Source organism: Myxocyprinus asiaticus, chromosome 43 (genome assembly GCF_019703515.2).
Source record: "Myxocyprinus asiaticus isolate MX2 ecotype Aquarium Trade chromosome 43, UBuf_Myxa_2, whole genome shotgun sequence".
In the NCBI taxonomy this organism is placed as follows: Eukaryota; Metazoa; Chordata; class Actinopteri; order Cypriniformes; family Catostomidae; genus Myxocyprinus; species Myxocyprinus asiaticus.
The window spans coordinates 28,627,595-28,643,761 of NC_059386.1; the positions used below are offsets into that span (position 1 = coordinate 28,627,595).

The window sequence follows — 16,167 nt, forward strand, 5'->3', positions numbered from 1 at the left end:
CTTTTCTTTGTATGGTTGTTAAGAATAAACTAAAGAAATATGTAATTGTTTAATGTGTCCAATTTTTTATTTTATTTTTTTACCAAAATCACTTGAATGAACTTTGTCTTAATTTAATATATATATATCTCACTGTGATTACCTACGGCACTTGGTCTGCAGCCTCGTGCCTGTGGCTGAATCATAGCAGTGCTGATGTAGGGCCATATCGCACTGTTGCTCGTGTGATATTGCTTATATACACTACCGTTCAAAAGTTTGGGGTCACGTACTCATTTTTTTCTTAATTTTTTTTCAGTAAAAAATCAAACCAATCTGCTCTCTTAATTTGATGAAAAAAAATAATAATTTGAAAATTGTGAAATTTTCATTTGCAGAAATGTCATTGGCAATGCTTTATGGGAATGGGCAGTAACTTTGAGCACTGTTGCTGTTATTCCTTTCTCCATGGTAGCTTCACTGATTGGTGGATCCCCCCCTCAGAATTGTGGTTGGAAAAGTGCTTCACTAGGAATTTGGCAATTAAATACTAAATCACAGTGACTTCTACAGAGGCTAATGGTACCGCTTAACCTCGAAGCAAAGTTGAAATATCAGATATAACTTTACACAGATAAGGTTAGAATGTGATTTTATCACACTAAAATCATTTTAACGTACACTGGTGGCCAAAAGTTTAAAATAATTTACAGATTTTGCTGTTTCAGAAGAAAATTGGTACTTTAATTCACCAAAGTGGCATTCAACTGATCACGAAGTATAGTCAGGACTTTACTGATGTAAAAAAAAAAACAGCACCGTCACTATTTTTTTAATTTTTTTTATCAAATCTAGACAGGCCCCATTTCCAGCAGCCATCACTCCAACACCTTATCCTTGAGTAATCATGCTAAATTGCTAATTTGGTACTAGAAAATCACTTGCCATTATATCAAACACAGTTGAAAGCTATTTGGTTCGGGAAATGTAGCTTAACATTGTCTTTGTGTTTGTTTTTGAGTTGCCACAGTATGCAATAGACTGGCATGTCTTAAGGTCAATTTTAGGTCAGAAATAGCAAAAAAAGAAACAGCTTTCTCTAGAAACTCATCAGTCAATCATTGTTTTGGGGAATGAAATCTATACAATGCTTGAAATTGCCAAAAAACTGAAGATTTCATACAAAGGTGTACACTACAGTCTTCAAAGACAAAGGACAACTGGCTCTAACAAGGACAGAAAGAGATGTGGAAGGTCAGATGTACAACTAAACAAGAGGATAAGTACATCAGAGTCTCTAGTTTGAGAAATAGACGCCTCACATGTCCTCAGCTGACAGCTTCATTGAATTCTACCCGCTCAACACCAGTTTCATGTACAACAGTAAAGAGAAGACTCAGGGGTGCAGGCCTTATGGGAAGAATTGCAAAGAAAAAGCCACTTTTGAAACAGAAAAAAAAGAGAAAAGGTTAGAATGGGCAAAGAAACACAGACATTGGACAACAGATAATTGGAAAAGAGTGTTATGGATCTTAACCCCATTGAGCTTTTGTGGGATCAGCTAGACTGTAAGGTACATGAGAAGTGCCGGACAAGACAGCCACATCTATGGCAAGTGGTACAGGAAGCGTGGGGTGAAATATCACCTGAGAATCTGGACAAACTGACAGCTAGAATGCCAAGGATCTGCTAAACTGTCATTGCTGCATGTGGAGGATTTTTTTTATGAGAACTCTTTGAAGTAGTTTAAGAAGCTCTGAAGTTTTGTTTCAAATTGTAATAGTAATTTTTCACGTTATTAATGTCTTGACTGTACATTGTGATCAGTTGAATGCCACTTTGGTGAATAGAAGTACCAATTTCTTTCCATAAGAGCAAAATCTGTACATTACTCCAAACTTTTGGCCACCAGTGTATAATGTTTGCATCTTGTGGCTATACTTTTAAAACATTGTGTATTTTAACATTTATCGACTGGCCCCATTCACTTCCATTGTAAGTGCCTTACTGTAACTGTGATTTTTGCTTCTTTTTTTTTTTATTAAATGAGAGGTCGAAATAATTGTGATCATTAGAGTATAAACATTATGCCACAAATGCTGTTAATCCATCTTAACTCTTCTTGAAACCATAACATTCCTTTAAAACACAGCTAAGCTGCACATAGTGCCAATGTCTTCCAGTTATTTCCAAGCTGTCTTGAGATGTTAGTTTTTTCCAAAGCCTAAAAATGTTTCCTAAGTGTTTGGTGAAGGCTATTAAAATGCATAACAAAAAGTACATGGGTAATAATGAGGTGGCTGGGCTAATTATTTCTAAGTGCTTCTGGCTAACGAGACAGGCTGCTTGTTAAGAGGGCGGAGTAATTTCTGCTGACACCCTGAGCTCAGTGGATTAAGCTTCAGGATCAATACCTATAATGACTCTTTATCAAACCTGGATCTGGATAACAGCTGATCTCAGTTCTGTCATATTCAGGCTATTTAGTTCTTTTACCTACCTGTGGAATCAAATATACACAAAGTGGTCCTAAGATATTGCACAAAAATCCCATCATGTGGGAATGTTCAGAATGGTTACCTACTGTTTTTGGAAGGAAAAGAGCATGCATACTGCATACGTATGCCTACACTGTGCACAGTATGTGAATTATCTGTATTCATGGCATACTCAAATGATCTACTACATTTGCCAAAATGTGCAGTATATGACCAGAGCACACTGTTTGAAATACTGTATCCCACAATGCCTTCCAGTGACCTTTAAATTCAAATGTTACTCATGAACTGAAAGCGATATCAACTGCAATAGGCTGTATATAGTATATACTGCAAAATAAAGAGTAGGCCGCATGCTAGTATTCCATTCTGAACATAGCTGGTAGGTTTTGATTAGGACGTTTTTTTCTCTTATTTCATGGAAAGTGATCTTAGCTATGAATGAATGAATGAACGTTCAATTTATATAGCACTTTTCTGACACTACACTCAAAGTGCTTTACACATTGAACAGGGGACTCTCCTCAACCACCACCAGTGTGCAGCATCCACCTGAATGATGCAACAGCAGCTATAGTACGCCAGTACACTCACCACACACCAGCTATTGGTGGAAAGGAGAGAGTAAAGTTCTAGAGCCAATTAATGGATGGGGATTATTAGGAGGCCATGATTGATAAGGGCCAGTTAGGGGAATTGGGCCAGGACACTGGGGTTACATCCCTACTCTTTTCAAGAAGTGTCCTGGGATTTTAATGACCACAGAGAGTCAGGACCTCGGTTTAACGTCTCATCCGAAGGAAGGGCTATAGTACACACATCTAAAATCATCACTGAAGAATGGACGGAGAGGTTGAAAGAAATCATTGACCTGAAAAGACTTCCATTAGAAACAGGCCAAGCGCTTCGGCTCTTTTGTGGCTGGGTGGGAAATGGTTTATTTTTGACAACAAAGATTGGGCTGCTTGATCGCTCTGCGACACACAAGGTCTACTCTCTGTCGAACGACATGGTACGACTAATTTCACTGACATTTAAATTAACATTTTGGAGTCATAAACAGTGTTTATATGGCCCATTCCACTGAAAAGGGGCATTTATCTGCAACATACTTGCCTTGCATTATGATCGTTGTACATTAAATATAGAACTTGACACGCAATCGTTGAATCAACGTTAGACAAAACAGGCATATTTTTTTAAAACAATTAAATGAATAGTGCAGGACCAATAGAGCAACCCTAATAGCCTGTTCACCAGTATTCACCAAGTTATTTAACATATCAAACAGTCAGGACATTGTTGAAAATATTCAACAGATAAGCCAAATCTATGAGATAGAAAAAATGCACTGAAAAGTTGCTCTTATTTCACAACATGCATTAGCCTATGATCTAATATGACAGCTGTTCATTTAAGAATGATAACCAATAACAGTTACGATGTAAAAAAAAAAAAGAATAAAAAAAGAATAGCCTAAAATAGTCTTTTTCTAGGCTACTTAATCAAAAGCATCATGGTTCGGTGAAAGACAGGACCTGACTCACCTGAGGCCATTATCCTACTCTTGAAATAGCCTGCTCGGCAGGAAAATAACTTGCAAGCATGCACAGATTTAGAGAAGACTCTAATGTGAAAACATTCATAGTGACTTGCAAGCCAACTTTTCGGAAATCCGCTTCCTGCACCACCACTGATTTCTATAGCTACTTTGCTGATCTTGCGAGTGGACATTTTTCTGCGCACGGCACTAGTGAGAGAGGGAAGAAACAGGTGTAGCCTGAGGTGAAATTAAAACTTGTATCCATTTTCTCTTTTTAATAATATTTGTATTATTAATTATATTTAAAATGTGTAACATTAACATGCCAGTAATTTAAGCGCATCCTTTGTAATAATATAAAACCAAATGTAAATATGTAAAAATGTTGAACAGTTTAATTTGGAAAATATTGCCGACTAGTAATTCCAGTGTCGATTAGCAGCATCAGAACAGTTTAGTCGACTAGTCTTGCACATCATTAGTGGAGAGATGGTTTTGTTTTACGATTTGATGAGTGGTAGGAAACGAGTGTCATCTCCGTGACATCTGCTTCAGAGCTGTACCTGCGCTATGGAGGCGTAACTATACTTCTCTCTGTTACACACGATTCATGGCCCATATGTGTCCAAAACTGAACTAATGCTGCAGGTTTTAATGCTTTGCCTTTCTCTGGTGAGATTGTAGCCTTGTTTGGGTTGTGTGGTCATGGCTGTCCTCCTGCCCGTAAAATCATCTCTCATTATGCTGTAGGTTGAAGCTTGCAGCTGGTTGGTGATGTTTGAGGGGTTTTGTGATGTACAGGGATCTTTCTGGAGATTTGTACTCCTGCCTTCATCGTTAAGTTTAATGGTGTATGAAAGGGCTAAAAAAAGATTGAGTCCTTTAATCTGCCTGGCGAAATGACTTTTCGTGCCCTAATCAAATGGCAGAAGACTCTTACGATGAAGATCCAGTGCACCAAATGGTTTCATTTTGGGCAAAACCTTTCAACTATGAAGAGTGATTTTAGGCTGGATTCACGGACACCTGTGGCTAGAACATGCATAATATTCCTTGCAGGCAACAAACATGTCAAAACACATGATCACTCATGCACTGTTGTTTTAGACACAACCTGTGCTGATGGATGCCTTAATTCCACTTTTGGTATCTCATGAAAAGGTTTTAGGAAAACTACAAAGGACAAACACTTTTTTTAGTTGCTGTCGTTCTGAGCTCTTATTATAGCAGCTTTTATTTTTCCATTGTTTTTATTTTTCTTGTTAAAGTGGGCAATGAAAGTAAGTTCCCTGTTGCTTGATAGGACACAAACTTTGCATTTGCACTCATATGAGAGGTATGTAAAGACTAATTTCAGGATGTATGTCTCATTTCAGCAGCTTTTCATTAAGCAGTGTAGCTCTAACCAAAGAACAAGATTTCTTTCCATGTAACTCTCTAACTGCTATGGAATCTGCTGTTAATCACGGAAGAATAGATGAACATCAACAATGAAAGAAGGGACTTTATTTTCATCGCAAAGAGTAACAGAAAAATATAGACATTCACATGGGAGTTCACAAACAAAAGGAAACCTGTAGTAGAGAAGAAAAGAGGATAAAAAAGGCCTTTCTGTGTTTATAAATGAAGTTTTCATACATTCTGTTCTCTCAGATGCGTTAGAAAGCGTAAATGTGTCATGCATCAGTTGATGTTCCTCAGGCCTTGTGTTGGATTCAAAAAATCATCATTATTCCTCCTCCTGTCTATGACCCTCTTCCTCTCTTTCTTTCATCACCAAGCGGAGAAAATTCAGTCTCTCAGAACCCTTCTGGGTCCCTCCGGGTCCATGTGTGCGTTTTTACGGTGCCCCGGGTGTCCTTGTGCCCTCTCAGTGGGCTTTTTCTCTTCCATCAGCCTGTTCACTGGAGCAGATTCAAATAATGCCATAAAACTGAATGCTAAATATTGGTGTTATCTCCTCTGTAAAGAAAAGCCCATGAAATTGATTTAATGCTGCAGCGCTTCTCTCAAGCAGCCTCTCACAGCAGAAACACAAAACAATGAGCCTCCGAGATCTAATAATTAACCCACCTAATCCGCCAAAGTTAATCTCTCGCAAGAACTTTGTTCCAGCACTAACTTTGGAGCAGGGAGAGGCCACTGGGGGACAGAAGATGCTGTGCAGAGTAAAGAGATGGCGGGAGGGGAAGAAGCACGAATGACTTGTGACACTTTGGTGAAGGACACTTCTGCTCGGCAACAGTGAGCAGCGTGAAAGCGAGGCAGCGACACTTGACTGTTATTAGCATCAGCATACTTATTTGTGTTTTGTGAAGAGATTAATGAGCTGAGGAAAGAAACAGGAAATGACATGCGTAATTTAAACTAAAGAGGTTTGGGATTAACTGTAACCATTCTTCATCTTGATCTTATTTATTTTTACCCCCTTTTTACTGTATTTACCTTAATTTTTTTCATGACTAATTTCTCTGGCCGTTTGCTGATACACAGTAAGAATTTGTACTGGCACTTTCTTATGTGGTTATTTTTGTTTCATTTTAACATAAAAATGGAAAGAGATTTACAAATAATGAATTGGTTCACAAATAAATTGAATCAGATCCACAAATAAATGTGAGTTTCACAAAAATTAAATGAGTTCACAAATAAAAAGAATGTGATTTATAAATATATATTAGGAGTTTCACAAAAATAAAGTGAATTCACAAATAAATAAAATGAGATTTGCAAATAAAAAAATGTATTTACAAATATATATTTTTAACTCACACACACAACTCTGTCCAGCATTCATTTGTGAATCACGCGCATTTATTTGTGGATCACTTCTTGTGCTTTTGCAGATCGCTACACGCATTTGTCAATTTTTAAACAAATCTAGCGTCAAAATGTGCACACAAATCTACAAATAGGTGGACTCCACTCATGGTCTACTCAAGCCAATCAGATAACTGCCACATTACTCGCACCAATCGTAGCACATTCTATTTTCAACCAGTCATGCTTAGTTTTACTATCAGGGTGGGACCACAGTCACAGCGCTCTCATGAGCATGGAATCAAGCACATACAGATAAGCTCCAAGGCCGCAAACTTTTAAAGAAACGGACGCCATCAGAGGAATACTGTGACTTAAGGTTCGTATCATTTTCTCTCAGTTAATAAATATGTGTAGTGTCTTGTTAAATGTCGACAACTGAAAATTGCCCATTTGTAGAGTGTCCTGATCATTAGCTTTATAGCTAACCTGGCTGACTGTATGACTCTGCTATTTTAATTTTAACCAAGTTTCTTGAATGAAATGTGTCGTTAAAACCTTCACTCTTAATGTTACATGGCAGATCCAAACAGACACACTACTAGACACTACAAAAGATCAGTAGTACAGATAATGTCTTTATAAAACAAGAATCATATTAGATGATCTTAAGACCACAAACCATAAATTAATACCCTATATTACACAGTGTACAAGATCTGCTATGGCATTAATTTGGTTTCACATTATGTTAATGTATTTAATAAAAGAAGTTGTAAGGTAATGTTTATTAGAATTTAGCATTTGATCACTTTTGTGTGAATGTTTTAGGAGGTACTATTACAGGGTCCTTTTCTAAAATACATCATGTTCTGACAGTGATAACTGACTCATTGGTTATTGCCATCTTTTTCATATGTTTCGCCTGTGTACTGCACATCAACTTTGAGCACTTGACTCACCTGTTCAAAAATCAGTGGTTCCAGCTCCAATACAGGACACCTTTTAAAATGTGTAATATGAGATTGTTTATTTTTCTGTTATGTCAGATTTCTTTTAAGTTACAATGTCCTGTCTTAAAATGAAAGTGCAATACAAAATTTTAATAAACCGTAACATTGTCTTTGGGTTGACTTACTTAAAAATGAAAACTCTGTCATTTACTCACCCTCTTGTTTTTTAAAAAAAAAACCTGTAATATTTAGTTTCTTCTATGGAATATGAGAATACATTGTAAAATGTAGATGCTGCTAATGATGCTGAAATGAAAGCGAGGCTGTCAGTCTGTATCATAATTCCTTTCATAGTTCCTCCCACAGAATAAAGTCAGCCGTTTGGGTTTGGAACAACATGAATGAGTATAAATGATGACTCATTTATGCATCTCATTTGACAAAATATTTTTTTGTCATTTAGTTGACAAATCTTTTATTGAGTTCTATAAAGGCATTTTGAAGTAAATAGGTTTTAAAGAGTCTGTTTTTTTTTTTTTTTTTTTTTTTACACTTTAAAGCAAGTCTGTTGGCTAAAAGGTATGATTTTTTTTGGTTACAAATTACAGGTTGTCATGCATGTAACTACAAAAGACAATAAATTTGAGTACATGTATTTACACACACAAACACTGGAATTGAACATTACAACTGGAGTGCTTGCATTTTGCTCAATTTTGTTGTACATGAACATCCTCATTGCCACATCATGGTGTTGTATCAGTTGTCTGGGATGGATACTCCTATTCAGGGTAAGAGCATTCTGCACAAATGGTTGGAAAAAATAACAGTTACACGTTAAAAACAAGTCCATTACTGTATAGAAAAAAACATGTCACACAAACAAGATTGGGCCATGGAGCTTTGTGATGTCTTACCACCAGTTGCACAAAAGTCCCACAACTGTTTCCATCTTTTTGTGATGTGGAGCAAAGAGCACCAGTTCTCCAGTATCCATAATTATTAGCATAATTATTTCTTGTGAGTAACATTGGACTGGTCTGCCATCACACTAAGTGGTAAAAATATAAATCAATTTATAATATAGAAAATATATTACTTCAAGAACTTTAAAAAAAAAAAAATACATTAACAATGTGAAACCAAATTAATGCCATAGCAGATCTTGTACACTGTGTAATATAGGGTATTAATTTATGGTTTGTGCTCTTAAGATCATCTAATATGATTCTTGTTTTATAAAGACATTATCTGTACTACTGATCTTTTGTAGTGTCTAGTAGTGTGTCTGTTTGGATCTGCCATGTAACATTAAGAGTGAAGGTTTTGACAACACATTTCAGTCAAGAAACTTGGTTAAAATTAAAATAGCAGAGTCATACAGTCAGCCAGGTTAGCTATAAAGCTCATGATCAGGACACTCTACAAATGGGCAATTTTCAGTTGTCGACATTTAACAAGACACTACACATTTATAACTGAGAGAAAATTATACGAACCTTAAGTTACAGTATTCCTCTGATGGCGTCCGTTTCTTTAAAGGTTTGCGGCCTTGGAGCTTATCTGTATGTGCTTGATTCCATGCTCATGAGAGCGCTGTGACTGTGGTCCCACCCTGATAGTAAAACGAAGCGTGACTGGTTGAAGATAGAATGTGCTACGATTGGTCTGAGTAATGTGGCCGTTATCTGATAAGCTTGAGTAGACCATGAGTGGAGTCCACCTATTTGTAGATTTGTTTGCACATCTCGATGCTAGATTTGTTTCATAATTGACAAATGCATGTAGCGATCCACAAATTGGACAGAGTTGTGTTTGTGAGTTAAAAAATATATTTGTAAATATCATTTTATTTATTTGTGAATTCACTGTATTTTTGTGAAACTCCTAACTTATATTTATAAATCTCATTCTTTTTATTTGTGAATTCATTTAATTTTTGTGAAACTCCTTACATTTATTTGTGGATCTCGTTCAGTTTATTTGTGAACCAACTTTCTATTTGTGAATCTCTTTCCATTTGTATGTTAATTTGAAATAATTCCATCTCTCTGGTTGGTAGTTCTTGAATTTAGCAGACGCTTTCTTATTCAAAGTGACTTAACACTACATCCCACTTCATATTTTGATTGCCAAGCAATTTTTCTGTCACTGAAAGTGAAACACTATACTAAATAAAATTAAAAAAAAATCCCAGCCAATCTGAATATATTTGATGTTTAAAATTCAACACACAAATAAACACAAAATAGATGCCAAGCCTCCACCAAAATATTTTGATGAGATGTGATTTTCTGCTTGATGCTTTGTTGCATCTTGCCTTGTTAATACACAGTGTAATAGAGGGACAGTCTCTCTGGAGTAACCAAGGGTTATTTGCCTTGCTCAAGGGTATAATTGTGACCATAGATTGCCCTATCTGGGGTTTAAACCTACAACCATTGGGTTACCAACCCAAATCTTGACTACTAAACCACATTACCCCCAGAAATGGGGGTTAAAAGCTGGTTGGGCTTTGGAGTAGTAATATGCTAAAGATAGGTCTTTTCTGCTTTGATGAGCAGCTGTCAAACACAGATACATGCCTTCATTAAGGTGCAGAGACTGTAATTATGTTTGTTATGGAATAATAGAGCCGTAGATACGCTGGCCTAGTGGATTTCTTTAATTGGCTTCTACAATGATGATGATTAGGTTTGATTATATTGTTTGAACACTGTGAACTCACTGTTGTTGTTAAATATGTAGATTCTTCAGTGTCCATGGTTTACATGAACAAATTGCATGCTGTGAATCACAGTGTTATTCAACTGAGTTTGCATTTGTCTTTTGTGTTGTCTTTCAGTATTTAGTTGCATAGAAGTCATTGAGTCTCAACTGATGAATTTTCATCAACACACATGAAGCACATTAAGATAGACACTGCTTGCATAAGATTCTCTCTAAAAAGAGTCACACACGCAGTCATTACTACCTGCCATTATGGAACTTAAAGAGAACCACATGTCCTCTAATGGTTCTCTGTGAGATAACAGGCACTCAGTTACAAGCAATTAATCCACCAATCCTGTGCTCTGCTGTAGAGAGTCCTTTAGATGCCCCCCTCCCCAGGCCATTTTTACTGCCCGGTTTACCAGCCTTGTCCACTCTCAATATATTTCCACTATACAGATGATCACACTGATGGATCGGGCTCTGATTTGTAGAAGCTTGAGCTCCGTCAACTGTACTAACTCATGACAGTGGACAGGCATTGTCACCATTTGTGTTAATGGGATAGTTCCCCCAAATTGAAAATTCTGTCTTCATTTACTCACCCTCATATTGTTCCAAACCTGTGTAAGTTTCTTCCTTCCATGGAACACGAAAGGAGATGTTAGGCAGAATGTAAGCCTCAGGCACTGTTCATTTTCAGTGCATCTTTTTTCCTATACAATGAAAGTGAGGTTATCATTTAGCCAAACGGATGGGTGAACTATTCCTTTAAATCATATAAATTCTATCTCCATTTGTGCTGTTCTGGTAATCAAGTACATTTGTCCTCCCAGTGGACTGACTGCTTTTATAAATATCCAAAATTCTATGCTGCCTGTCTCACATTTAGAGCAGTATTGTTAAAAGGCTTTTGTTAAAGTGAGTGCAAGTGAAATTTAGTCTGCAGACACTTTCCTGTGTATGAAAGAAAAAGCAAGCCGCTGGTCCCTCCATGTTCCTGTGCTGTGTGTGATCATGGTGTTGAGAAAGAAAGAGAGGTAGAGAGTCCTAAAGGCCTGCTAGCTCAATAAACCCGTCTTGCCAGCCGCTCTAAACGATTTTATTTGAGTAATTATATTTGAGTTCTTTTGATTTATATGTAATTATTTCAACAACGTTGTAGCTTGTCCCCCGTGTGTGTTGCTATAGTCTGAATGGATTTGTTCCCTGCAGCTGTGCTATGGTTGTGTGGCTGTAAATTTGATTGAGATGAAGAGCACTAGTAAATCATCCTCATTTCTCTCTTGGCAGGCTTCCCAGCAACAGCGTATGGGCCTGTGGCGGCAGCGGCAGTGGCAGCAGCGCGCGGTTCAGGTAGGGCCACCCGGGGAAGAGGCGGCTACATGGCGTACCCACAGAACGCAGGGCCAGGTAAACATTCTTTACCGCCTGTGTTCTGAGTGGCCATTGCTCTCCCCAGCCGACCACTTCAAAAACACACACACACACACACACTATCTGTCCTTCATAAATGTCTACATTCTTCATACTGTATGTTCACTCAAGACTCATGATCATGTGTCTTAATCTGTCATTGCATTTAGTTACTCCTCATCATTCAGTTCAACTTCATGAACAAGACAAACCTCTCTGCTTTGATGCTAATGCCGATCAGTTGAGGGCACTGCTCAGATCAGATCCAATCCTGAATCTAAACTGTCCCACACAGTGGTGTGAGAAATGTCTGTTTCAATGGAAGCATAGTAAAAGGGATAGTTCACCCAAAAATGAAAAGTGTGGCTTCATTTGCTTACCCTCATATTGTTCAAAACCCATATTACTTTTTTCTGTGGGCAACAAAGGGAGCTGTTAGGCAGAACGTTAGCCTCAGTCACCATTCACTTTAAAAGATGCTCTGCAAGTGAAGAGTCAGGTTGTCATTCTGTCTAACTTCTCCTTTTGGGTTCTAAAGAAGAACGAAAATTATACAGGGTTGGAACAACATGAGGGTAAGAAAATTATGGCAGAAATTTCATTTTTGGGTGAACTATTCTTTTAAAAAAAGTGTGAAAGGCTCTGGAATACATCAGAGAGGGGTTTCGTCTCAGATTAGCGTATATATATCATCCGCTGTCTAAAGTTTTAAGCGGTGCACACAGATTTCAGAGTGCTCATACATGTAGCAAACATGCAGATTGTGTATGTGGTTTCTGTCTTTGTATGACACTGTATGTGTTGGTGGCTGACATCAACATACTGTACACAAGAATTGTATCGTGGGGATGAACATTGTCATGGCACTAGATACCACCACTTACTGACTATTCATCTCGGTGACTTGGTAACACATTATTTCTTCCTTTGACCATGAAGTTAGGGTTTATTGGCCAAGTAAGATTGCACTAGGAATTTGTCTTGGTAAATTGCTTTCATAAATACACTCAATCTGAATTTGTCCTGTAGTGCCCTTTTCCCCTGCTGTTTTCTTTGGTAGGGAGAGTTTTAGTGATTCAGATGCAGGTCTGTCTCCTTGGGCCTAACAGAGAGACAGGAGAGACTGTTAGCGCCACAGGGGCCTTCTCCATGGGAGGCGCTCAGCCTTCTGGAAACTGATCTCCCAGGTGCACAAACCTGCAGCGTGTGTGTCCAACTGATGTGCCTTGTCCTTTCCTGTTTTGCTGAGACATCTCCCTCTGAATCTGTCTGTACCTTCCAGAGCATTGAGATGGTCTTTCAGTGGAGGATCATGAGATACTTCTTGTTTTTCAAGAGGTTGCTGTATGTGGATCAATCCATCCATGATCATTAAGGCAGGAAGGACTTGTCTCTCTTTTTTGATTCACCTCACCATGTTCAGTCTCTCCTTCATCTGCACATCTTCTATTTCTGTCTCTCCTCTTGTCTTTATCTCTTTCCCTGGTGAGTTGGTAGTTGTTGTAAGACGCTAACAGATCTAGTGGAAATCTAGTGATGAGTTTGCTCAGCAGATGAAGTGCAGTGGAGGCAGTTTCCAGTACCCTGGTCTATTGTGGGAGTCGGCAGAAGGTTCAACATTGCTGTATTCTCTTGAATAAGCAGTCCTTTGTCAGGGGTTTTCAATGGCCTGCAGTTGCTGCATTTAACCCCAGCGTCCTACTAAATCTGCTGGTCTTTCCACACTGCACTCTGTAATGCGAAACAAATCAACAAATGGGGTCAGGTACATTCATTATAATTAACAAATAGAAGCATGGAAGTAAAGCAGTGTGTTTTCAGGGAGTAATGCTATTTCCAAACCATCTTTGTCATATTACTCTTCCTTCACACCCAGTTCTCTGCACAATTGTTTGGATCTAAGTAAGCAGATGAGAGTGATGCTGTTTCATTCTGCTCTGCCGTGGTGGGCTGCCTGCGTGCCTGCCTGCCTGGGCATGAAGATACTCCTGTTTGGCAAAATACCTCACATTATCTGAGATCATTAGATCATTGGCTCTTCGCCCCCTATTGGCTCTGGTTCACCAAGGCTTCCAGCAAAATAATATAAATAATGCACCTTAGGTTACAGTAGTGAGTCCCCCTCCCATCTACATCACCAATATTAGTCGTTCCGCTCAGATCCCCACAGTTTTCACAATAAAACGTATTCAGAGTAGCACCATATATGTTTTTGATAGGAATGAAGATCAAGCTGTCTATCCCTCACAGCCTCATTTTCATTCCCGTCAAAAATGTATATGGCGCTACTCTGAATAAGGTCTATAGAGTTTTTGTGCAGACTCGAGTCCATATGACATCAAACATTCCCTAGCTACAGTGGTAAACAGTTGCCACAAATACTTACGATAGTACTCAAACTAATAACACGAATATATTGCAGTTCAGAGTCAAAAATCCAACATAAAAGAGATTAAGGGGAATGGGGAAGGAGGGTCTTTTATAAAGAGTCTGATCATAAAGAAAACTTTATAATCTTTGTCAGATCTCAGTTTTTTTTGTGTTTTTTTTAAAGTGACACATGCTGAGCCTCTTCCTGTTTTGTGCATCTACAGATCATAACTGTCAAAAGCATTGTAACTGAGCTGTCACAAATTCAGATCTACCACCCTGGATTTCTAGAGATATTTTAGCATTCAACAAGATAAAAGCATGGAGACCTGAGTGTATGCCAAAAAATGCCAGAATAAATCATGTGTTAAAATTCATTTGCAAAGCCTTTCTGAGCACCAAAATCACAAGGCATTAAATATGTATTATTTATTAAATGTCGGCACTTACTGAAAGGGAGGTCTAGTGATGTTAATTAGCCAGCCGTTCGGTCAGAAAGGACTGTTTTAAATGGAAAGTGAAAGCTAGCGCCGGGCACGGGTCATTTTTTTCCTCTTTTTAAATTGACTTAGGTGGAAATGGAGAGGCTAATTACAGCTGCTTGGAAATTGAAATCTAATTTGAGGGCAAATATGATGGACTTACTGACATCCACCATGAAGTGGCTTGTTCTGATGGCCACCAGGGATTTAATTGGGAGAAGTGTTTGTTTGTGTGTGTGTGGCTGATCAGACACTTGTGCACTCTTAACCAGCTCGGCTGTGTAAGTGGGAGAGGAGAAACACTGGTTTTATCATGTATTATCATAAACGTGATCGAAAGCTCTTAGACAGTTTGACGAGTGTTTCCTCTGGAGTTAGTGTGTAAGAGAGACAATTTAAGGTCACTTCTGTCATCTGGTAAAGTGGAAATGAGGGGAGCCGTTATCCACTCATATAGAGCCGACCCAGTGATGACGGCATGCAGGGAAAGAGGAAGAAAAATATCAAATGAAAATGAGTAGAACAGTGATGAGTGGAATCAGAACTTTGTACGAAACCCACTGCCCCCTTCTCTCTGTCTCTGTTCTTTGGGAGAGAGATGGTGAGACTGGGAGAGTGAAAGAGGGGGAGAGGGGTAATTATCATCAGAAATGAGGCTCGGCGAAAGATTCGCACTGCTGGGCCCGCTGATCCAGTCGCCACGGCAACGCCAACCCACTCATTTGTTTTGCAGATGAGTAATTACATCCAATTAGACTACCGAGAGAGAGAGAGAGGAAAGAAAAAGAAACAAATGGAAGAAGGGATCTTTTGTTTCATGCTGACAGCAGAAATATTAATAATTGGGCTGAAGATATGATCGGCAGTAATACTGCAACCGGGAGCTGAGCCGAAGTCTTCCCATGTTATTCAGCAGTTCACACCTTAGGGCCTCACTTACGGTATGCACACACACTCTCTTCCGCACTGTTCTCTCCTTTTACCTAGATGCATCGAGCCAAAGGAGGGGCCATGCATAGTTGTAGTTTTAAAGTTTTAATGGCATTTATGTAGTTGCTGTCAAATATTGCCCCATTCCAATATTATTCTGGGATGTGAACTCTGAGACTCAAGCCCCGTACACATGCAGCGACTTCCAGCGACAAAGCAACCTCATCTCATTCAATGTCAATGAGAGCTGGCGACTTCCGGTGACACGAGCGACAGCGACCTCTGCCAACTAGATGTGGGCATGGCAAGCAACACTACAAAGTTGAGAAAAGTTTAACAATGCAAATGTGGAGCGACTTTCGAGAGCGACAACCAATAGGAGCGAAGACAGTTGAGCTCACGCCATCCATCTCCTTTGAGATAATGGAGTCGTGTGCAGGCAAGACAGGGGAGAAGTTTCTGTCGGATGTTCACTGTTCTATATGATTCGTCATACATGGATATGATAAAACGATGCATGTAAA

At 38.6% G+C, this 16,167-nt stretch overlaps 1 protein-coding gene and 1 long non-coding RNA gene across 4 annotated transcripts in view; one reads left to right on the forward strand and one right to left on the reverse strand.

Moving 5' to 3' along the window:
• Positions 1-16,167, forward strand: part of LOC127434038 (RNA-binding protein Musashi homolog 2-like) — a 267,544-nt gene that overhangs the window by 232,305 nt on the left and 19,072 nt on the right. For 2 of the 3 annotated variants that reach the window (XM_051686472.1, XM_051686473.1), the window contains one exon: positions 11,739-11,858. In XM_051686472.1, the coding sequence (XP_051542432.1) occupies positions 11,739-11,858 (120 nt within the window). The remainder of the gene's footprint in view (positions 1-11,738; positions 11,859-16,167) is intronic. The other variant, XM_051686474.1, reaches the window with a different exon arrangement.
• On the reverse strand, positions 8,169-9,339 carry LOC127434043 (uncharacterized). Its single transcript, XR_007895968.1, has 3 exons — positions 9,233-9,339; positions 8,651-8,784; positions 8,169-8,535 (listed from the first exon to the last, which is right to left on the reverse strand). It is a non-coding gene; the product is annotated as an uncharacterized LOC127434043 (long non-coding RNA).